Source organism: Crassostrea angulata, chromosome 8 (assembly GCF_025612915.1).
Source record: "Crassostrea angulata isolate pt1a10 chromosome 8, ASM2561291v2, whole genome shotgun sequence".
Lineage (NCBI taxonomy): Eukaryota > Metazoa > Mollusca > Bivalvia > Ostreida > Ostreidae > Magallana > Magallana angulata.
This window is the reverse complement of record NC_069118.1, coordinates 740,568-765,087: the sequence shown is the minus strand read 5'-3', so window position 1 is coordinate 765,087 and position 24,520 is coordinate 740,568. Positions and strand designations below refer to the sequence as shown.

General features: G+C 31.4%; 2 protein-coding genes and 1 long non-coding RNA gene across 4 annotated transcripts; 1 reads left to right on the top strand and 2 right to left on the bottom strand.

The window, feature by feature from the left end:
* Window positions 1–724: 724 nt before the first annotated feature.
* LOC128157979 (interferon-induced protein 44-like) lies at window positions 725–8,425 on the bottom strand. Of its 2 annotated transcripts, none has more exons than XM_052820650.1 (8): window positions 8,338–8,425; window positions 5,540–5,576; window positions 3,812–4,419; window positions 3,580–3,710; window positions 3,260–3,457; window positions 2,867–3,013; window positions 2,591–2,762; window positions 725–2,343 (listed from the first exon to the last, which is right to left on the bottom strand). In XM_052820650.1, the coding sequence occupies exons 2-8, from the start codon at window positions 5,563–5,565 to the stop codon at window positions 2,057–2,059; spliced, it is 1,569 nt and encodes a 522-aa protein (XP_052676610.1). In that variant the 5' UTR covers window positions 5,566–5,576; window positions 8,338–8,425; the 3' UTR covers window positions 725–2,056. The 2 variants fall into 2 exon arrangements, with proteins under 2 accessions (XP_052676610.1, XP_052676611.1); XM_052820651.1 differs by having other exon boundaries at window positions 3,580–3,668.
* Window positions 8,426–9,042: 617 nt separating this feature from the next.
* On the top strand, window positions 9,043–17,959 carry LOC128160534 (uncharacterized). The gene is made up of 3 exons (XR_008240300.1): window positions 9,043–9,127; window positions 16,047–16,181; window positions 17,870–17,959. It is a non-coding gene; the product is annotated as an uncharacterized LOC128160534 (long non-coding RNA).
* LOC128160533 (interferon-induced protein 44-like) lies at window positions 15,892–20,033 on the bottom strand. The gene is made up of 6 exons (XM_052823871.1): window positions 19,391–20,033; window positions 18,996–19,045; window positions 18,700–18,897; window positions 18,428–18,574; window positions 17,888–18,056; window positions 15,892–16,206 (listed from the first exon to the last, which is right to left on the bottom strand). The coding sequence occupies exons 1-6, from the start codon at window positions 19,911–19,913 to the stop codon at window positions 15,914–15,916; spliced, it is 1,380 nt and encodes a 459-aa protein (XP_052679831.1). The 5' UTR covers window positions 19,914–20,033; the 3' UTR covers window positions 15,892–15,913.
* Between the last annotated feature and the right edge of the window lie 4,487 nt (window positions 20,034–24,520).

Here is a 24,520-nt window from a genome sequence, read left to right as displayed (position 1 = left end):
CATTACGGGCATCTAACTGTGGTGAAGGCCTGTTCCGAGACCCAGTTAGATTTTTATAACCAAGCAGAGTGTAGTGAAATTAATAGCATTATTGTAGTCTTAAAGCTTGGTTATGTAAATGTCAACAATATGGTGTGTCGATGTATCTATTTCATAACTGTCCGATATCATCTGCAATGTCAACCCGTGCACGCACTGGTCAAAATCTAGTAATAATAATAATTTCTAAAAGTGTACATGAATATATTGTCTTCTACATTGTTAAAGACGGCCATCTTGAGTAAGAAATGGGTCTATTTTGAATAAGATGCCTCTTTTAAATCAGAATCTTCTAAAAATTGCAACGCATTCACATAGTCATCTAAACTAATTAAAATGCCACGAAACATTGCTTGTGTTTGAAATTGCAATTTTCATTTCAAATTTTTTTGTGTGGATTCATTGTATATGTCATGGTAGAATTGTTTAGCATTAAATATTGATTATGTTTGCACTTATGACCATTGAACATTTTGATTTCATAAAATTCACACTGATGTCTAATTGTTATTTGGGTAAACATATAAGTTTACGTAAACATAAAACGCTATGGTTTTGACAGAAACGTGCCCCATTACTGTGCGTCATTGTATAGAAAATGAAACGAGGAACTTAATTCTGATTGGGTATACACATGACAAATTAAAAACAAAAATGTAACAACTCTTGTCGGCATTTTTGCAGATCGTACAACAGAGTCACAATAATATTTTCCTCACATGTAGTAAAACATGTTATCAACGTCAATGTCGAAGAAATCTCTCCATAACGAGAGACGAATTATTATTTTCGCTTCGTTTAAAGATTAATCATGATATGTTTAATTTGATTGACATGGACATCAAGAGAACTTAAACAAAATAAAGAATATTTCATGACGTTAATGAAAAATCCGAAAAGTTAACAATTTAATTTTGCAAACATTTTTTTTTTTATTAAAAAACATTACAGCACATATATCAGCCGTTCATTGAGAGATAAAAAAAATTGTCGTGTTTCACCAGACAATTGCCATAACACAGACGCATACCTTTGTTTAAATCGGTTAATGATTCCTCTTTATGCAGCAAACATTACACGATGTTTATATTAATTTAAAGCTAAACTAGTTTGCAATTGGGTTTTATCTACAAAAAGACACGTTCGGTAAAGCTTTAACAAATGATTTTTAGCATATAATTTGTTATGTCAGCTTTCAATATAATACAATACAAGCTTATAGCATTTGTTTATACTTCTTTTTCAATATTTTAATCAGCTATACCACAATTGACAAAAACACATTAATGAAATATTAATAATATATTGATTAAGCCATCAAGTTTATTGGTCTTTGTATTTGAAAGGGACATTTTATTCCTAACGTCTACGATGTACAGTGTCCAATGGCATATTACCTGGTGGTCAATATACGTATTTATTTAGTTCACATATAAGCTGAAGCATTTATAATGGTCGATGCAAATGTGTTGTTTTGTACCTTATTTTAAGTTTAAAAGACCTGAATAGTTTTCAGAATCTAAATATAACAGACATTTGATTTATTGCCTCTGCAGTTTGTGATATTATGCTTTGCCTCAAGTTTTTGGAATATAGAATGTTTAAGATACAGAATAAAAAAGACAGTTTCAATAATAGAAGTTTGCATTCAAATTTTCAAAATAAAATCATCGAAAGGTAGTGAATATAATTGTGGAAATGGTATGGGTATGTAGTCATCTTGGCCATCTTTTTAAACATACTTTAAATTAATATAAATGCTTTTGGAACACAACTTTGAAGATAAGACAGAAATTTTATTCATAATCAAACTCTCAAAACAAAGACACATGTTATCCAGACACTTAGAATCTCAAAACCTTACTTATGATCAAGAACAGCATCAAATAATAATAATTAAAAAAGTATACATTTATTTGGTGTTTGCGAGTGCCATTTTATATTTGAAATGCTTATGATCCTGAACATTTGTGTAAGTTAAGAATTGGGTTTTGGACTTCTGTTATCAATAACAGATTTACTGTTGGGACTGGCTGAGTTCATATTTGTCCTCCAAGTAATCATCTGCAAAAACCAGAGTCTGTCTCATTGCAGTCAGTGCCATAATACTTATATTAGTTTGCAATTGGCTCTCTTTTTCATAATTTTTGACAGGAAACACGTGACCACGAGGAATTCCTATTACGTCAGCCGCGGTTTCCAGGGCTTGTTTGCAGGCTTGGCTGTGATAGACTCTTCGTACATCTTCATCAACAAGTGGACACACCTTGTCTAGTTTTGTCAGATAAACTACATTGGGAATTCCTGTATAAATAAATTACAATACATTGCAAAACTACGTGTAACACTGAATACATGTTTAGTTATCAAACCACGCATTGTTTTTTTTACTTTCAATCTAAGCATTATAAACTAGAAAGTTAGAAAATAATGCTATACATTGTAATATGCAATTATTAAATATGAAAAAAGCATAATAATCTTACATTGCGTGTAATAATAAAACGGGTGTTTTTTACTTGTGTGAGTGCACTGATATTATGTATTGTACCCCTCTCTACTATCAAGGAACGAAAATGAAGCAGTTTCTGTGAAACGTTTGCTTGCAGGACGTCAATTGAACTGGCATCCACTACAAAAGCCACACAGTGAATCTTGTCCTGAAACGTCGCGTTAAGGACAAAACCCGGATCTTGGTGGGTTGCATGCGCCATTGGGTTGAACTAAAAATATATTGAATAACAATTCATTGCACGTGGTTTTTCATTTAACATTCATGGCATACTTTTGTTTGAACGTTTAAATTAACAGTTTGACCGTGTCGTACTTTGTACTGGTCTGATAAATGTCCATCCAGAAGAAGCGCCATGTCCTGTAGATGCATGGACATTTCTTCCTCCAATCCACGGGTGTCACAAAGCCGGAAATTCAGATAGCTTTCTGTTTCACGGTTCCGAATTCTGTATTTCCGAAACTTTGGTCGAATAAAAGTCAGATAATACAAAGAACATGAATTTTTTCATGCTTGAATAGCAATTAAGACATATTAATAATAGTTTGTTTTAATATCTTGTAGAAAAAAGACAACTTTTTCTCAAAATTATAAAAAAAAAATATCTTCTCGTGCGCTCGATATCCCCTCTTCCCAAATGATACTGTATATAAAAGCTATGAAACAACATTTTTTATTGAATGAGATATAGAGTAGCAAAATACTTGCATTCGTTGTAAGACTGTGGGGTGAAGTACCGGCGCAAGCGCGTGAAGATATTTCCCCTCGGAAAATAGAATTCAAAGAGTTGAAAAAACTAGACTTTCCAGCGTTGATCTGTCCTACCAGTAAAATATTGACCTCTGAGATCTTCATATCAGGTAAAGGCTTGTAACTGGAGACTAAGTCTTTCAAAGACTGCAAATTCTAAAGAAAGGTTATTTAATTAGGTTTTTGTGAAATATTCTAAAACATTATGTGTTCTACTTGAAGACATTTAAAACAAACGTACGGTTGACTACTTTAAATTCATTTATTTGAGGAGTAACCTGTTCATTCCATAGAGGCGTCTCTCTCCATGGTTTCGATAATATGACTGTTAAATCAGGCCCTTTTAAACTTGGCATCTTTTCTTCGGCTACAATAAAGAAACATTCAGAGGCACTATATTGCACAAAGGCTGCAAAAGAAATAAAATATGTTTCATATGATTTAGAGAAGTTTAACTTTACATTGGAAAAGGTACATGTAAATGCGTACAATTGTATATCAATTACAAACCTTTAACTAAATATACTTCTAGATCAAAGACACACATGTGACCATTGTTGATTGCATTCATATTTACTGTTGGTTTTTGGTAAGCCGAACCAAAATCTGATCTTCCGTTCAGATTAAAGAAATAAGTGTCGCTGCCCTTGTCTCGTGATGCAGTGACCGTGTCTCTAAAAGTTGTCAGATCAGAGGAACTTTCCATACGCAATTTTGATTGAAACCTTGGTGACTCTCTTCCACTCCAATTTGTCTCGTTAACATCTCCAAAAGATGGTCCGAAATATACGTGTCCAAAAGCTGCCTTTTTAGGATTGGTTACGGGGAATTTTCTTCTATTTTGGACCCCATTATAGGATAAAGTAAACAAAAAACTCTCTGGGTCTTTGATGTGGGTTCCAGATGACACCCAACTCTGAGACAGGAACCCTCCATAAGCGGTGTTGTCTGTGTTGTATAGGATAGTGACGGTGGGACCTTTTCCATCACAGTGTTGATGAAAAGTTTTAGAAGTACAACCGTCTCTGCTAATTTTGTACAGCAACTCAAAACGTGATCTCTGACCAATCCATGAAGAAAACTGAGCTCTGTCGTCTTCAGTCAGGAGTTCTGTTGACCTTTTGAACACATTTATAAACAATATCATTACGTTAAGATATTTTTAAAAAAAATCTTGATATAAAAATTAAAGATCAATGGATGGATAAAAAGAATTGTAAAGATTTACCGGGTTTTATTTTATTGAAATTAATCGGTGATGTTTTTTAATAAAACAATATTTGTAAGTCATCGCTTTTTTCTCTCTCCAGAAATTATTCCTCTATTAACACTCGATTACTGCAAACTAAATATTATTCGCGTGCAAGAAATTTTCGCGTGGTTCGCGAGAGCGACATTGTCGCGAATAGTTCTCGCCGCGGACCAGTATTTGGCATATAGTTGTAATAAACAAACAGAAGTGAATAAGGCTAAATCGCAAAAATTAGTCGCCACTAAGTAGTTCATTGCATGGAAATTGCGAAATTAAGTCACGAATATTAGCTGGTTAACAGTATACCATTTTAAATAGTCAGTTTTTTACAAGAGAAATTTCAATTAACACAAAGCAGTACATGTGCAAAAAAAATCATTGATAATGTTTCAGCAGCTGTTAGACTGGAATTGAACAAACATACACTCTTGGAAAAATTGATCCAAATGTATACAATTTTTAACATAAGACACTAATTTATTATTTAGAAGCAATTCCATGGTTTTTTTTTTTTACCCTTTTTACAATGTTTTGAAAATCGATAATAATGTTAAAATTACAGATTGAAAAAAGAATAAACCCTCCAATAATTTTCGTTCTAAAAGTTACATGTCGATGACACTGTTTTATTTTTAAGAAATAGCATCGCCTTCTTGAATTTCAGTTACACTTTAAACAAGGTAAACAATTTCTTTGCATTGTGTAAAAGGTCCAATCAAAGAATACATCATATTACTAGAAGCCGTTAATGTACTGGCTTAATTGACATACTGATTTTAAACTAATATAAATCAGTTTCTTGCTTTATGAGTAAGTAAGTTTAGCATCAAATATTACATGAAATTCATTAAATGTTATTAAAAGGAAACCTGGTGACCTGCAATAATTTTAATTTTTGTTGTTTGAAGGTATTTGAATTCTTTAAATGAAAATATGGTCTTTAGTAGGTAGAAATCTTATAAAATTGTTATTCAAAGTCACCTCACCTGCCGGATTTTCTAAAGGAATCCATTAAAGTTGTATCTACAAAATGCAATAAAGGCTTTCATAAAAGATGATTGAACAATCTGCTTTTAGACTGTATCCGAGACCTTGTCTGACATACAAGAAAACATGGTAAAAAGACTGAATTAAGGACAGAAACAAAGAATAAAATGACCACATTCTTAGAAGAGATAATAAAAATTAGACAAGAAATCATTACAAACGTTAAAAACTCAATTTAGATATTAAAACAGCGTTGAAAAAAGTATTTGAACAAAAAAATTGAAAACGAAACAAGTGAATGCTTAAAAGAAATCAAAGAAAAGTGTGAAGGTTTCAATCTTAATCTAGAAAATTTACGTGAAAAATTCAATGCTCAGACATAATCAATAAGAAAAATGAGGGAACGATTGACCTCCCTTCAATACATGTACATGGCAGATAATGTTTTAACCAGACTCACTTCTCAGAAAAATAACATTGAATTTCTACAATGGAACAAAACACAAAACAAAAATCTCCGGGACATCTGTGCCGAATAAGGAGACGGTTAATGCCGACCTTAATAATAATTTTTGGAAAAATGTTTTTTAACTCAATGCTCAATGTTATGAAATCTTTTGATTGTAATTGTGTTGAAGAAACTTTTTATCTATACCTGTTTAGTATAAAAGTCATATTAGAGTTGGTATGAAAAAAGTGTTTATAAAAAGTTGGTACAAGAAGGTGAAAAAGTCATCAATGCCTTTCTAGGTGATAATGGAAATGTTTGTCATATGTAACTTTTCAACAAAATTTTGATAAGCATATTTGTACAATGCAATACAACAGTATAGTTAGTGATATATGACTATATCTTAAATCTTTTTACCAGTACATATAAAGTGTTTATTTAAAAGATATATTACTCCAAATATTCTATTATATTACGAACTTTTTCTTTTGCAAAAATAAAATGTACAAAACCCATCTACAAACATTTCATTGCCTGTAAAATAACTCCAACTTCAATTTCAGAGTGGAATTCGGAATTCATACAATACGGGGTGGAAATTTGTGATTATAATGCATTAAATTTATTTTCTAAGACAACCAACGACACATCTATTCAATGGTTGCAATACAGATTACTTCATAGAATTCTTCTTGAAAATTACTATGTGAAAAAAAATCATTGCTGTATCTTCTGATTGCTGTTTATGAACGTGGAATTGAGACAATCCACCATGTTTTTGTAAGCTGTGAAGAAATATCAACAAATTGGAGCAACTTCAGCATGCATATTTATCAATCAACTTCCATTCGAATTGATCTTAATGTTATTAATATTTTATTGGATTAACTCATATTGTCAAAAGACAACTAAGTGGTAACCTCGATAGTTTTGTATACAAAACTATATTTATTTTGCTGTCTTAAAAATATACTGCCTAGGACTGTTTTTTTTTTTCATTTATATAAAAAATACAAAATTGAAAAAATATATTTCATGTTAGAAATTTTAAATGCAAAATCTTACCAACGACTGGCATGTATGGAAACATTTATTTGATACTATTCAGAATTTTAAATTTTTTTTTTTTCATGTTTATCATTATTATTTATTGTTTGCCATTGTTTAACAAGCAACCATTGCCAAATTTGGGTGAATATGAGCGTGAACGTGTGAGTGGATAAATAAAATCAAAGTACTGAAAGTACTGAAAAGCGCTAACCTAGCTTGGTTCTAAGAAAATTTACTGTGTGCAAGCGTAGGCGGAAATGAGCCTTATTGAAATTTTGGTTTATGCTTAATAAATATCAATTTAAAGTATCGAAGGCCAGATTTCTTTAAATATATGTTACTTTCTGAAAATGATGTGAATTAAAGCTGAACACGACTTGTATATGGATACTTGCCTGAAAAAAGATATGTTAAAATCACGAATTATACCTTTTGAACAGTAATTTATCACAGTTTTTGACATTTTCTTGCAAAGAATCGATTATATTTTTCTATATTTTAGCTTCTGAATACGCACTATATTTTTTCATCACTGCGTAGCATCCCGTGCTGATGTACGTAAGCCCCGCAAACCAATCGTATCTACTCGGCCATTTCCGTCACCCAGATAACTGGTTCCCTATACCTCTTACCAGTTTAAATGATGTATATTTCTGCTCATAGAGGGCAGTTATTCCTTGCACCGGAAGTAGAAGTCTAACGACAATAAAGCGCTGAGCTATGCTTAGCGCTTTAAAAAGGCTTTGAATTATATTATTAAAATATTTGTTTGTATATAAAAAAATAAAAAAATAAAAAAAGACTGTATCTGAGGTACACAATATGTTTGCATGAACTTTTAATCTCTCCTTTTAAAATTTTCAAGAAAATATGAATTTGACAAAGGTTAATGTTTTGTTAATCCCAGAAAGTTGTAGAATTAGGAAGAGGGTAGATATGGAAGCCAAACATAACATTTAGAAAAATCCACATTTCATTGCATTTCCACTTGAAACAAAATGTTAAATCTTGAGGTGTAGGTAGCGTAGTAACGATGATCAATTGTCCGTATTTTTCATTTCAAAGTTAAATGTTCAAAATTTTCAAAAATAAATGCAGAAATTAGGGAATTCATTCAAAGAAGCTACTGATGGCCCACGGACCCATCGAGATCTGTGCAGATTATTAAAATGATGAAAAGACTAGTTCATTGATGATTTGAAATTTCCTTATCACTGAAATCGATTAAATTAAAATATTAAATAACAAATATTCATCTCTTTGTTTTATCACTGGTATTACAAATTGATTCCTTACCTTTATTCAGATAAAACTACTTTACGTTGTTTCCATAAGAGAGAAAATAAGATCTTCTGCAAGACTAAACAATGTTTCCAAACCAAACAATGTTTTCCAAATCTTTTAAATCCAAGCGTACAAAATGTAATCATTGTTTGCAATGCAATTTCTAAAGATTGTTATTTGAAAAAGCCAGAACTAATTTTGCTTTGACGACCTTTGTTCAAGGTTAAACGGTTTTCTTAAAGGGTTTGCGGAATAAAGATAACATTATTTGTCACCTGTATTTACGTTGGCGATAGATTTTCTGACTGCATAACGTTCCCCAAGTAGTGAACAATAGACAGCCTACTGTATTAGGGTAGTTTCATGCATTTATAGATTTTCTTACTTTTAACCTGCAATTTTTAGGAAAACAAATCAATATTATGTGTAACAACTTTCTAACTTTATAGATAAATTTCAATCAAGTAAATCAAACATTCTATGTACCGAAGAAAAGCGAAGGAGCTAACGTACGTACGTAAAAAAAACTAAACAACAACAATATTCGGCACATTAAAGAATGATATATGTATGAGGTAATGATTATTTCTATGCATTTTTATTGTCTCCATTAAAACAATGTCTTTGAAAGTGAAATGTGCCGTCTTGTAGCCGGGAATTTTTTATCCGGTACGGCTTGGTTTAATCTTTTATTGTTTACTTTCCATTTCCTAACATTTATATTGCACGGGTTTTTTGGATCACTCGCCGCCCAACCTCAGATCTGCACAGTCGTGCACTGTTTTTCTAGTCTGTCAACAATGTAAGTACCTGTTATTCATTATCTTTGAGGCTTTTTGTTGTTAGGTTATTTTTTTACTCTCGGCTATGTATTGTGATAATTTACAGTAGTTTTTACATATATATTTCTATGGTTTTGGGTTAGGTGAGTTTATCACATTTTCATACATACATTTAAACCTTATGCAAAATTCTTATTCATGTAATATTAATATGCCGATAAAATTTAAGCTACATGATACGTATTAACACATTTTCAAGATATTTTCTATTTTGTGGCTCTGTACGTCACATTTATTATCTTTTCTTTTCTTGTAGAGTTTCACCATGTTTTGAATAAATTTAATCATCAAACTACATGAGTTCACTAGCTTTATATCATGAGACAGCATATGGATTTTTTTTTCTTTTTAGATAATCCTCACTTCGCCCACATTGGGACGTTTGCTAAGAGGGCTGGCTGATAAGCTATATTTAACTCTGAATAGAAGAAATAGGAAAATGCTCAAAATATAAAGCTAAAAGTTTTGGATTTTTTCTTTACTTATTGGCTGTTTATTAATAAAATATTATATTCCAAAGATAGAAGAAGATATGTTGGTAAGTTTGTGGACCACCTAGTCTTAAAAAAACTTCTTAAGATAATTAGAAATAGAATTTAAATTAAAACTATGTCGCCTTGAGCGCACTCAAATGATCTAAACCCTATTGAAAAACATATTCTTGTGGCATAAATGACAGCATATATAATGAACTCCACTGTTTCTGTGAAAACTGTATACAATGGTATCTGTTATATTAAGATAAATCAACTGATTCCATGATCATAAAAAAAATTAACAAATGAATAATAATTTAAAGCAATATGAGCTGTATTATTTAGAATTTTATTTTGCTGCAAAATCCTGCTGGTATGACAAGCCTGCAAATAGTCAGATTTCTCTTCTAAAAAATATTGACAGATCATTTTTTTGTACAGGACGGCAATAATTAAATTTTGCTGGCTTCTCAACGGCTTTTCCCAAAAAAATATGGCAAACAGAAAACCATAATATATTCGTCATTTTAGTAGAAAATAACATTTTTATCTAAAAAAAGATTCAACATGAAAATTGCAGCTCATATTGCTTTAAGTGTCAATTATTTAAGGTTGTTTTGCACTCGCCCGAAACACTGTCGATCCGGGATTGTAGCCACAAAGCTGACAAATTAAAGAATAACTGAAGATGTTCTGGCGACTAACTGCGTTTATGATTTCATGTGACCTGTCCGAAAAAAGGAAACGTAAAACTTAATGTTGATTTTGAAAATTGTGTTTATGCTTCCTTTGACCAAATGAAGATGAAGTTCCCGTTTCAAGGGAGATTTTTAAGAAAACTTAATTGAAATAGAGTGTGAAAAAAGAAAATGTACAAGTTTTTTTTCTATATAATATTCGTAAAACTTAAACAAAAATATTTCTCCAACCTATCACTATTCTAATTGTTAGGTAGGCAAGCACTTTCATAGCGGTAGTTTTAGTTTTAATAAATTCTAATTTATTTATTATTTTCAATTTGATAACAATATTAGATAAGACCTCCGCATATGAATCATCAACCACTTTCTAACATTAAAACTAAATAAATCATGGAGCCCATCGGATAACATTTTAATGGCCACCACAAATTGGAAGACATGACAGTAGTGGTTATTGACCAACACCCAATTCGACATACGCGGAGAGAAAAAAAAACAAGGAGAAGTTCTGAATGCACAGTCTCAAATCATTCAAACCTGATGGCATGGACAAGCAAACTGGATTCATTAAAAAAAAGTCTTGAAGCCTAACATCACCTGACACCAAAATACTAATTTTACCTAATTTATCAACTTCGCTTTTCTTAGTTATTGCGCGGGTAGGTTAAGGCAACTCTTAGTTAAATGACCGTCAAAATAATGATCTATTTGAAAACTGTTTATTTTTATGAAAACAGTGCGGAATATTAATACCAAGTGATGTGTTCACCAAGATATTATTTTTCTACTTCGGAATCGACTGGATCTTGGAAGCTGCCGTGCCATGGTATCACGTGACAGTTAAAAATAGATCAATTTTTTACCTTAGCAAAAAATCAAGAAGTGTAACACTACCCCGAAGTTCATTTGTATGATTGCTACAATAATTCGATTGGCAATTAGTTCAGGTTCATTAGTATTACTGCTAGAATCCTATTGTTAATCGCATAAAAGAAATATTGTAAATATTTATCGGAAACCCTCTAAACTTCTATAATTTCATTGAAAATACAACGTATTTTTCATTTAAAACAACGATTCACATGATTCTAGCAGCATTTTTCAAGTAGTTTAGGTCATATAACGTTGATATTTACCAAAGTTATCTTTCATAATATCCGGGGTAGTGTTACACTTTTGCCTTTTTTGTACACACTGACAGAGGAAAGGCTGGTCAAGCCATATAAATGTCGATCTGCTTACCTTATAACACTTGCTGATTAAACAAAATATCCATGCCTGTATTACCGTGATTATATCCTAACTGAAACTCATCTAAATCTTACGTATCTGAATTAAAAAAGTCTTATCTCGGCATTGTTTACACTGCATTCCGATGATTTGTCTCCCGACATGATCTTCTCTAATAAACATGCTTGTGATGTCATCAATGAGAATTATACGTAATAGAGAGAAATCGAAGATATATTCAGTTAGAAAAGCTTTTAGTGATATTTTATGCCTGTAGTTTTTATGATTTAAACCAGAAATAAAGTTAAAATCGACATGTTTCTGAGTAAAATATGACATCATGCTGCTTATTGTGACGTCATTTCGATCAGAGGAATTTGATCGCTGATAGTTGCCTTATCATACATGTACCCGCGTGATTTTCATTACTATATATATTTTTTTTCTTAAAATTTTGGTTACTATTTCTCAATTTATCTGTTTCTTTATTTCTCTTTTAAATTAACCTCTGATTCATTGTAAACTAAATTCCTTAGATAAATAAAATAATTTGGATCGTGCGAGTGTCGTGCGACTTAACACCGGGGGGTTACATTTTCATTATGAACATTTTAAAGCAATATGAGCTGCAATTTTTATGCTGAAATTTTTTTTTTCGAAAATGTTATGTTCTACTTAAATGACAAAAATATCATGTTTTTAAAGTTATGTTAGCCATATCATTGTGGGAGAAACGGTTAGGGTCAAAACAAAACTGAATTATTGTCGTCCCGTACAAAAAGTGATCTGCTATTTATTCCTTAGAAGAGAAATCTTTCTTCTTACGAAAATTAGATTCCTTCAAACCCTTTTAATCAGAGATTAATTGACATGCAGACTTAGCATACTAGCAGGTTTTTTGCAGCAAAATTGCAACAAGTGGTAATCATTTTGAAATCTATACATATACAAAGTATACAAACAATTACATCATTAGTTTTCTTGTAAGCCGGGTCACAACTATTGCTTACGATACCCGGTTAGAAATGGGTTAGGCGCATCAGAATACATGATTTAAAAAAATTGTCAAAATACTGTTCGGCAACTATATTAGCAAATAGACTAAGACACGTCAAACGCTAACAATATAATAATCATTGACTAGGATAAATTTCTGTACCAATAAAATCAGTCCAAAGTATATGCAAGCAGATCCAATTGTGAAGCTATTCGCCATTCTAAATATCGGTTTTATTTAAATTTCTATAATTTAAATTCCACGAAAAACTATAATGTAAAATGTTGGAATATGTAGATATTTTTGTGTAAATACCAAAAAATTCCACCAACTTATTTTTTTAAGATTAAACCCCCTCCCCCTTGGTTAAAAAAATTTTGACCAGTATGTCATTAGTTTGTCTCACAGTGCCAAGCAAATTCCTAAATTCAAAACGCGTCGTTTATGCGCTTGAAAATTTGCAACTTATAAACGTTGGAATAATGCGAGGATTTCCGAGGTCGATGTTTTTCAGATACTGTTTTGTACTACCTTAATTAGCTAAAATACTCAATCAGACGTGAAGTTGGCGGTTGATTGATAAGTCCAGAGCGAGTGTCCGCAGGCCAACTCCTTCTTTAACACTGGGAATCAAAACTATTTAAAATGTAGTAGTTGTTTTTTTTAAAGGTTCTTTAGAAGTGGTAGTTGTACTGCTAGATTTTGTTTTCTTTGTTTTTACCCTTGTTTTTTTTTCTTATGTTCATGTCGTTAGCCATTTGTAGTGCTTTATACGTGTATATTCAGTTTAGTGGCTTAGTATCTATATATTAGATCTGTCACTTATTAGATACCTAGTGTTGTTGATTTTCTTCAGTGCTTTATACAGTCTGTCCCAAGATATTTATGCACATTTGAACGATTTTTGATAAAAACACACATGCCTGTGAAAGAAGTGCAAATGAAATCGATAAAAGGGAAATTTTGTTCTGCCCTAGATTTTTAATGAAGCTTTTTACATGAATTTCGACTGATAAAATTAGCATTTTAAGATAAAAAAAAATTCAGACAATTACCACATCGTTTGTTAATAAGGTCATCTTAAGGTTTTTTTAATTTCTGACATAGGACCCTAAAGGATTTTGCTTGAAATGTATCAATTTTGCTCATTTTTTACATTTATCTTAAACTTCTGCCCTATGGATTTTGTCTGTTCCACATGTGAAAGTTATTATATAAAAGTTTTGTTTATTTGCCCAACTTCCTAGATTTTTCAGACAATGGTTACTTTTTATTTGACAAAGGCGGGGATAGTGATCTTTATATAATTAATAAAACAGTCACACATATTTTAATGATGATTTTTTAAACTTGAAATACATGCATTAGCTATATTTAGGCGGGGTAAGAAAACGTGACAGAGGGCTAGGCTTGCTAAACCCTTTTCGACCCGACCCCAAATATAGCTTATACTTTAGGACATTTATGTTTTTCTACAATTTAATAACAATTTTACGCCTCAAAGGAGAAATTTTCGACAAATTTCGTTGAATATCAGAACTTAAAACCATAACTCCATGATTCCAACCAAGCAAAAAGATGACGTCACAATGCAAATGAAACGCTGCACAAAAGCATTCGTCATCGAACTGTACTTGGCATCGTTTTTACAGAAAGTGAAAGGAAAAGTTACTCCAGTTTAATTTATATCTGTGCATTTTCCTGTTCTTGTTAAATCTATCTCTGAAATTTGATGAGGTTTCCCAGAATTCATGTACTATATATCAGGTGAACTGACATGATAAAATGTATAAGGAACAAGAATTTTGCCACGGGCACTTCCTGTTCGAGTTAGTCAGGACCACCCCTGGTGCACACATGCCTACATACCATTTGATGCTCCTTGACACAAAGAACAAGAAACAAGAATATATAAAGTCTAGGGATGGGGGTTTCAACCGTTTTCAAGATATTTGGGCATTTCCTGTTCGAGGGGGTTCTGGACCACCCCCAAAGCTACATACCATATGATGCACCTTATTATAACGAACAATAATACATATGGTTTAGGTGTCGGGACCTTAAAGGATTTTGATATATTAAGGCACGTCCTGTTTCAAGGGGGACGGGACTTTCAAAGAGTTCTTCAAACTCGATTGCGCCATCTCTTGATTATCAAGAATGGTAACGTATTACTTAGATTCAGGTAATTTTAAGAAATTGTACGATCTAATATTAAAATATCATTGAAATATGTACCGGTCTATATGTTAAAAAATTGATAAGTAGTTTTTTATAATTACAAAATCGATTTGAAGTTTTTAATTACTGTGGAATCATTAAATTTCGTAGGGGCCAATTTTCGTGGATGACTTAAATTTTACAGGTTCTTGGGAACGTAATTTCGTGCATTCATATATATCTACAAAAGGGAATATGACTTTATTACCCTAATTCATCAATTCGTGAAGGATGTTATTTCGTGGATGAGAGGTACCCACGAATTCCACGAAAAATAAGCCACCACGAAATCTAATGATTTTACAGTATTATAAAATCGATTCGTAGATTTTGATTATTACAAAATTAATTCAAAGATTCTGATTATCAGAGACAAAGACATTGGTAAATGTTAATGCACACTCTGTTTTTATCTTTGACGAAGTTTTATAATAAAAGACCACTAGATGACCATTAGATGACTATACTGCAGTCATTGCCTATGACAAAATTACAATTACAAACTGTCAACCATTTCAAAATCCATAAAACGAAATACAAACTCAAAGCAGAGCAACAGGGATCTCCAAAAAGATAGAGGTAGGATCAGGTGACTAGGAGGAGTAAGCATCCTCTGCTGACCGGTTACATCCGCCGTGTGTTCTTTCTCATAATTGGGAAAACGGAAAAGTTCGTAGACAATTAGGTGATTATTTATGGTCTAACAATCAGTATGAAAAAGTCAGTCAGCATGCGACCCAGTGGAAGATTGTATTTGCTGACAAGGTTGTTGTATCGACCATATAACTTACGAAAAGATGACCTCAAACGAGACTGTTGATAGTCCTGTTTTATCAACTTGTTTGTCAGATACGATCCTTCCTTTCTTTAAAACACATTCGATTTTTAAATCAAGTTCCAACCTAGTTAATGTGAAGATGAAACAAAACATAAGGCGCTATTTTTCTATATTGCATATGTCTCGGTAAAACTATCAAACACAAATGGTACAGCAAATTAAATGTTTCCCCTTAACTATTTTATAAACAACAAATAATCTAGCTGCAGAAATGTTCAATCTTTAATTTCATATGATAAAAGCCAGTAAATTTGTACACGAAGGGAATTTTACTCCAATGTTACTTATATCTGTGCATTTTCCTGTTCTTGGTCATACTGGTTCTCAAGAAAATCATCAACAAACATCAACAGCCTGCGAAGTGTAGTTAAAGCCAGAATGTTAATATTTGTTTTCAACAGGGTTTCCTTTTCGTAGTTTTTTACAGGAAGTACGTGTGATCTGGGGATACCAATGGTACGAGCAGCTTTATCAACAGCGGTCTCTATACGTGCACTTGTGAACACTTTCTGAACGTTGTCAATCTCCAAATTACACATTTTGTCAATGTGGGTAAGTAACACAACGTGTGGTATTCCTAAAAAAGAAAATAGAGACAAATAAAAGACCTAAACACAATACTCTTTAATGCCCTTCTATGAACTTGAAGGTAATTTGTTTGTATTAAAAGTGCAGTGCATTATAATGGCTGATGCAAAATGGGTAAAGATTCCATTCTGAAATTAAAATCCCAGAAATATAGAGGAATGGCACAGATTATTCATAAAGTTTATGTAAAACTGTGGGAAGTTCTTTCAGGAAACAGGTGTTTATTAGCTGGTTAAAAATACAAGAACAAAATGTGCTAAGTAAACCTCAGGTTAAAAATGATAATACATGGTACAATCCGAAAATCACAGTAGAAAATCAATCAATATTTTTTAAAAGCTTTGCTCATTTAAGATTTATTTTTGTGGATGATTTACTTAATATTAATGTAACATTTATAAGCTTTGAGATATTGAAACAAATAAATCCAATGACAAACTTTACTGGGTATGCAAGTTTAAGAACTGCTGTAAGGACCAGATTGCATACACAAGATTTAAACATACCAAACTTACAAATAATAAAAGAATATGGACCCGTTATTCCTACTTGTTTAATAATAATTGTAAAGGCTGCAAACGTATGTACAACTTGTTATTAGATAACAAGAGAAACAGGTAAATCTATACCAAAATGGAGAGAAAAGGATCATAACCATGCACAAGAAACCTGGCACAAAATTTTTGAACTCCCCTTTGAATCTACACAGGAATCAAAACTACATTGGATATAGTTCCAAATTCTTCATAAGATTGTTCCGACAAATAAATAACTTTTCAAAATAAGAAAAGCAGAGTCTCCTGTATGTACTTTCTGTAAGAGATGAAGAGAGTATTGGGCGTATATTCTTTGAATGTACTATTGTAAAAAAATATATGGTCTGCTGTTGAAGACTGGATCTTGCGACAGTTTGATTTGTTAATAACATTTGATAAACAATCAGTTCTCTTTGGAAAATATAAGAAAGAGATATAGATTTTTTAAATTGTTAGTTCTTATTGTGAAGCAAATATATTTTTTCTTGTAAATACAAAAGTTATACAAATCCAAATAAACATGGATTAAAAAATGATATAATGGAAAGGCTCTTGACTGAAAAATATATGCTAATGAAAAATTGTAGATATAAGAAGTGTGAAAGCCATTGGCAAAAATATGTGATAAGCTGTAGCACTGCATTATATATAGTTAAATTCATTTGTCTCTCTGTTGTGTCTCATCTCAATCTTGTTGTGAACTGTGATGTACTTTTTTGTGTTTTATCCTTCTTTCCTTCCTCAAGTATCCCTGTGGAACAGGGATCTATCACATAATTATGGTTTTCATTTTATATCCATATGTGAATAATGCCCCAATCCTCTCTCTCTCTCTCTCTCTCTCTCTCTCTCTCTCTCTCTCTCTCTCTCTCTCTCTCTCTCCCAAAATTTACTTTCACTACATAAGAACTGTATAATATGGAATAATTATATACTTAGAAGCTTCTCAAGATGACTATATAAGCATATGTACAAGATATGTAATGTATGTACATATATATGTTGTGAAAGTTAAAAATTCAATTTTAAAAAAAAAGAAAAAAAAAGTGCAGTGCAATATTTTAAATGTTTTTTGGCAAAGATTTCATGATTTTGTATTTTCACTTTTTACAAAAGGACTTGAAAACCGTGTACCTCTTTCAACAACAAAGCTTTTCATCTCCCACAATGCTGATAGAATATTCTTTGATAAAGAGTCCAAGGATGTACTGTCAAGGACAAATGCAACCACATGCATTTTCTCCCCCACTGTGGGCTTGTCAACAAAGCTTTTGGAGTGTGTGTTCAGCGGAAATTCTGGAAACTAAAACACGACAAATAATATCAACATGTTTGAAATCATATGAATTACCTATGTATGAAAATAAATAGGTAGTTTTTATAATGCTGATGATATAACATATACAGTGTGAATTTGAGTTGATATGCACGAATGTAAAGGAGCTGAGGAAGAAATACATGACGACCTTTTAGTATACAAATTTCAATGAATAGGTCAGCAAAACTCTTTACTGTTAGAAATCTTCTGTTTAATGATAGCCATTCCTTTTTAAGATACTTATAAAAATCATTGCTCCGTCATAATAATACAGTTAACAAAATAGAAGTATCTTGTAGGATAACAGCCGATTTTTCCTTTTCCTGTGTAATGGTTTCTGATTCTAATTACATTACCGTGTAGTGATTTGGAAGTTGTCCGTCAAGGATAAAGCCTAGATCTATTCTGTTGATAAACAACCTCTCTTTCACTCCACGTGTGTCACAAATTCTAAACCTAAGGTATTTCTTAGTCGAATGGTCACGGATCCGGAATTTTTCAAACTGGTTACAATAAATATGATATTATTATAAAAGCGAAACAAGATTATTTGTTTTTTAAAAGTGATGTCACGAGAGAGAGAGAGAGAGAGAGAGAGAGAGAGAGAGAGAGAGAGAGAGAGAGTTACATTCTTTGTGACGCTGTATTCTTCGCTTCCAGAGCATGCACGAGAGGATAGTTCATCCTTAAATATTGAGTTGATGGTGTTGATGAAACTAGATTTCCCGGCACCAACTTGTCCTAACAGTAGAATGTTGACCTCCTGTATATTTTTCTCCTCAAGTGGTTCATATCTCGCAACAAAATCCTTTAATTCTTTCATAGTCTAAACCAAATGGTATTCAGTAAGCTAAAACTTGTTTGTATTAAAATCACAGAGTTTTTTGTTAATTTAGCATATACTTATATCTAAAAATATCATACCTGTATATTCCATTCAGGGGTTTCCCTCCAAGGTAAATTTAGTTCCTTATCTGATAAAGTAAATGAAAACATATCAATATGCAAAAAAAACCGCTTGAAAGGCTGTTCCGTAATTGTTTAAAACTGTTAAACCTTATATGAATAATGGTAAATAATTCTTAAACATTATGATTTAAAAAAGGGCCTTTATTAGCAAACATCATTGTATTAAAACAGTCGCTTCTAGGCAGGAAAGACATGATGTTGATGATTAAGATTTCAAAGAAACTTTTATATGTTATGAAAATATTATATCTGTATTCAGATTAGGTGATATATAGAACTTTTACAGTTTTAGTTATACTTTTAGTCACATTTAATTAGACATGAAAGCTGATGATAGAAATAATAATTACCCTTCACCATGTAAACCTCTAAATCAGTGACATTGTTGTGACCGTTTGCCACAGACTTGGCGGACTCTCCTTTCATGTCAAATCGTTTTCCGTCAAAGAAACTATCTATGTTTAGATGGTAATAATTTTTCCTGGATATTTTTTCCTCTTTTTGGGAATTAAAAGATGGCAAAGAAAAAAACCATGGTCCGCAATAGTCCGCCTTGTAATGGGTTTCTCCACATATATACGGACATTTCTTTGGTTTCCAGTTACCAGCAGAATATAGCTTGAACAAGAACGCTCGCTGGTCTGTACACCAGTCTCCAGTACTCCCCCAGCTATCTGACAGGTACCCTCCGTACACGTTGCTTTCAGTGTTGTAGAAAATGGTCACCGTGGGCCCTTTGTTATCACACAACTCGTGGAACCTATGTGGAGACACACCGTCACGGCTAAGCTTATAGAAAAGATCAAACTGACTATCTCTGCTCATCCAATTTGATAATTGGGTTTTGTCCTTATGTGTAAGAAAACCAGACATGATTCTTTAGCTGCGGTTTCTAAATTTTTTCAACAGCTGAAGTTACAGTCCTTAAAAGAGAATACACTTTAGTCGAAAGGTTTGATGTTTGATGTATTCGTTTATAATTGTAAATTCTAGGATGATTGTGTAATTATGATCCACCCTCCTAATAATTTCATTGAGGTTATTCCGCCTATAACGCTTTTTTGACTTTATTGGATTTGATCCTCCAGACCGTTTTAATCACCTCATAATCAAAGAATGATTCATTTTTCCTTTTATAAAAACAAATAAACAAAAAGTATACTGATTATTAGGATTAGTTTTATGTCGAAGGTTTGAGATAAACTGATTGTTGTTTTTCAAAGACATTATCAAACGGGCATATTATACTTATCCGCAATCCAAACTAAGATACGTATGTATCCTTTTATGACCTTTTATAAAAGTTGATGAGTACAAAACAATATCAATGTTATCCAAATTCATCAAGCCAATTAACGTATCTCATTTTTTTTTGTCACTGGAAACTCGTAAGTGGACATAAACTTTCAACAATACTTTACCGTTGCATTATTAAATATTCATATAAAAGTCTGCATATGTATACATTTATCTGTGGTAAATAAAAACAAATCATATAGAACTCTTATGCCAAAAATGTGATAATCCCGTAACGTATATGATGCATGTATGTTTGCGTTCGTCTAAAAATAACAAATTCAAATGATTCATACATCAAAAGTTAAAATAACTAATATATTTTAAATAAAGCCTAGTCGCAAAGCGGTGAAGGTAAACAATCATAAAAAAGCAAACAAAAAATCAGTAACGTAAATTAGCATGTAGAATTTCATATGTGTAAAAGGAACTTAATTTCCAAATTACGATTGTCCTAAACTACGACCCTACTACATTTCCGTGTACAAAATCAATTAGGCTAGCTAAATCAAACCAAAATAAACCCGTTATTTGCCCATAGTTAACAAAGAAAGACTTTATTTCATTAAAACAGTACAAAAGATGATAAATGACATAACAAATAAACACACTGAATACGAACCTTATAAATAGTTACTTTCGTTATAATTTCAAGATAACACAAACATGCACACAATTCCAAAAAATCTAAAGACGATAGCAAATATCGACATTTATCAGCTCTGGCCAATTTTTGGATATCGATCTGATTAAATTGTTACATAACATTTTTGTTGCATATAAAAAATAAAAAAAACAAAACATTGCGTATGCAAGGGATTCTCCAACGCTTTCAGGACATCTTAGTAACGTCACATTCTGTTATCAGCGAGTTGCTTACTTATTAATGAATTGCATATTTTTCGTTTGCTTCATTTTAATCATATAACATTTTATATGTAGTCGATTTTGGTTCAGTCCTGGCTTCAGTCAAGTAACGGTTTTTATTTTAACGTTATTCTTTTTTTTTTCGCTATATGCCTTTGTCAGAGCAATGCTTTAGGCACCTAATGAGGTTCATATGTACCAAGTAAATGAAGTCTGTCGCACTTATAAACAAAATTAGAAGGCAGTCGATAAATTTATAGGGGAAACAGAATAAATATCGGGTCTCAAATGAGCTGTGGTATCTGTTTTACATACATATTTGAACATTTGAAACAAAATCTCTTAAAGGTAGTGATGCATCAGTATTCACACTTTCCAACGTTTTAAGCATAAAAAATTCTATTATAAATAACCTTTATATTTGACGCCTCATGCAATGATTCTGAATAATAATATACTTGGTACAACAATTCAATTAACATGCAAAAATGTTATTAAGTTTGAAAAAATACAGAGTGTAACATTTTCAAATTCATTCGTAATTTTAATTCTAATCAGGAAATATATAGAATTGAAGCTCTGCTGGTCATTTACTAATCTCATTTTAATAATCTCATTACAATATAAGGGTTGTATTTGCAAACTTTGATAATTGATACATCATTTTGAGAATTCACATGCGTATAAATTGACAAAAGTTTATTTCTTTTACTTGAGATCTTAAAAAACCTTTAATATTTTCATTTTTAATCAGGGGAACAGTTTTAGTTATTCAAAAAAAGCGCATTTGGGAAAATCAGACCCTGATATTAATATGATAATGAAATATTATATATAAATTTAATATTAAAATAATATATAATATATAAAATCTAATTACAATTTGTTCTTCTTTTTTTTTTTTTTAACAAACTTTATCACTCATCGCGGTCTATACAATTAAAATTCTAATTGTTTTTAAATGTTGAATAAACTTATTACTGGGTTAAACAATTATTACATGATAAATATACTATATATTATATATTAGTTTTAAATGACAAAGGAAACCAATTAAGCATGGAATCTTATCTGACATAAGACAACAAAATATATATTGTTTCATATAAAGAATTATAAAATTAATGACTTTGTTATGAAACGACAACGGAAGTTGGCCAAGTATAATATCAGACATATTAAATCCGACTCTTTCAGAGGTCTTTCTGTAAATGTATAAACTAAGTTCACTCCACAGGGTATGTATTTTCTCACAAGAAATAAAAACATGTATAATAGTTTCAACATTACTTTTACAGAACCCACATCTGTCAGGAGTTTTGACATTAATTGTTTTAAGGTAGAAGCCAACTGGAAGAATTTTGTGTAAAATTCTAAATTGAAGCCATTGTATGGAAGAATCTTTGGTAGTTTTAAAACAAATCTTAAATATGTAATACAGTAAGATCTTCAACATTATAACCCGTTAGATCTGTTTTCCATTTGGTTACCGCAATTGGAACAACTACATTTTCATTAAAAACATTATAAATAATTTTTGTACACTTTTCATGGGGTATAACTGTTTGAAAAAAAAATGGTATACATGGATTAGGATTTCTTTTAACAGAAGTCTTGCAATATTAGACATTTTGAAAAACTTAAAAATGGCTGTTTTTACACTATTATATTGCATAGTACATATAACATTAAGACTGTATTTACATTTAAATTCCTCAATATCTAAAAAATAACAATTTTCATCATAAAAATCTTGTATAACCTTTACACCAGTCTTATACCAGGCTTTAATGAAAACGTATTTATTTGCTATGTGTATGTTAACGGTCTTAACATGGTTGTCCGATTGTTCTCGCTTGTTAATATAGTATTGGAGATAGAAAAGTAATTTAAATCACTTTAATATGTAAATCAACAGCTAAAAGTTATAACTTTTTTAGTTCAATTCATTTATTTTCAACCAAAATAAACTCAAACAAACAATCAAAAATCATGATAAATGGAACAAATTGTACATTAACTCAATATTATGTATTGATAATGTATAAACATGTTTATAACAGTTTGGAAGGGCAAAGCTAGATCAGCATGTTTGCGCAGAACATATACTCTTATAAAATTTAGTTTTATTTAATTTTTTATAAATATATACATAACTGGTGTAAGACAACAAATTACAAACCATTTAAATATTTGGATAAACGTAATATTCAAATGTAATGAAACGAACTATACATAATAATAAAAAACAAGATTGGCCTTATTATAATAGAAACAAATAAGAATAAAATAATATACATATATTGTAGATCAGACACAACTCATGAGATATTTTGATAATATTGTTTTTGAATTTTTTAAAACAATATTTTTTACACATAGCTTTACATTAAGCGTTAGATGTTAGGCAGCTTGATGCCTCCTACTGATAATTTAAAAAGGGTATTTTTTCATTAAAAAAAATGTATTTGTTTTTTGCTTCAATTACATAAATTGTTTAAATGGTCCTTTTTATTACTTATAACAGTTATACGATTTTTCCTGGATAGTCTTGTATACAAAATAACAAAAAACTAGATGCTGTCATTAGACAGTAAATCCCACACCAAGTATTTGCCCCTAAATAACACTGTTTTGTACCAGTTGTATTAAAAACGAAGGTTGCATGCAATGTCTGGTAATTTTTAAACATATTAATCTCATAAATTGAGATTCCATCCCATAATACTATTAAGCATCCTTTTATGTACAATTTGAGGTTGAATTTTTGGCATGTTAATTTTAAGTTAATAAATAATCTGAACATTTCATGTCAAAGAAAGTATGGTCTATATAATTATTTCAATTAAAATTAAATTATGACCCCTCCTCTCGGTGGTTGCCAGCTTTAGATTTGCCAACATCATTATGAGCACAGATTTAGAGAAGGGGTGAGAATGAGAGGTCCAGATCCCCCCCCCCTCCATTTGAAAATTCATTTATATTACCGTACTAGTAAAATTACCAAAAATACACCTGGGACCCCAGTCACCCCCCCCCCCCCCCTGCAAACACAATCACGTGTGTTACTCTGAACCCCGCCCCCCCCCCCCCCACACACACGCAATCCTCATGGATAGAATATATTGATAACATCAAAAGCCTGTACACTGTATATGCAATTGCAACAAAGAATGTTATAAACAGAGCAAAATAATATAAAAGATATATAAAAATAAAAGGGTGTTATAAACAAAATTCTCTCACGGTAATGTTTTAAATTTGCAATACATGTATTTGGCAAAAAGGAAAAGATTTAAATTTCTGGGAACTTAAAT

Excerpts from the sequence above, each read along its gene's own strand:
- LOC128157979 (XM_052820650.1), bottom strand. The coding sequence starts at position 5,565 with ATGGATTCCTTTAGAAAATCCGGCAG. Across the intron at positions 3,014-3,259 it reads CCCACAGTCTTACAACGAAT|TTTCGGAAATACAGAATTCG; the intron begins GCAAGTATTTTG and ends ATTCGACCAAAG. Across the intron at positions 2,763-2,866 it reads ATTTATCAGACCAGTACAAA|TTCAACCCAATGGCGCATGC; the intron begins GTACGACACGGT and ends ATATATTTTTAG.
- LOC128160533 (XM_052823871.1), bottom strand. The coding sequence starts at position 19,913 with ATGTCTGGTTTTCTTACACATAAGGACAAAACCCAATTATCAAATTGG. Across the intron at positions 19,046-19,390 it reads AGAGGTTTACATGGTGAAGG|ATAAGGAACTAAATTTACCT; the intron begins GTAATTATTATT and ends TTACTTTATCAG. Across the intron at positions 18,575-18,699 it reads AATACAGCGTCACAAAGAAT|TTTGAAAAATTCCGGATCCG; the intron begins GTAACTCTCTCT and ends TATTGTAACCAG.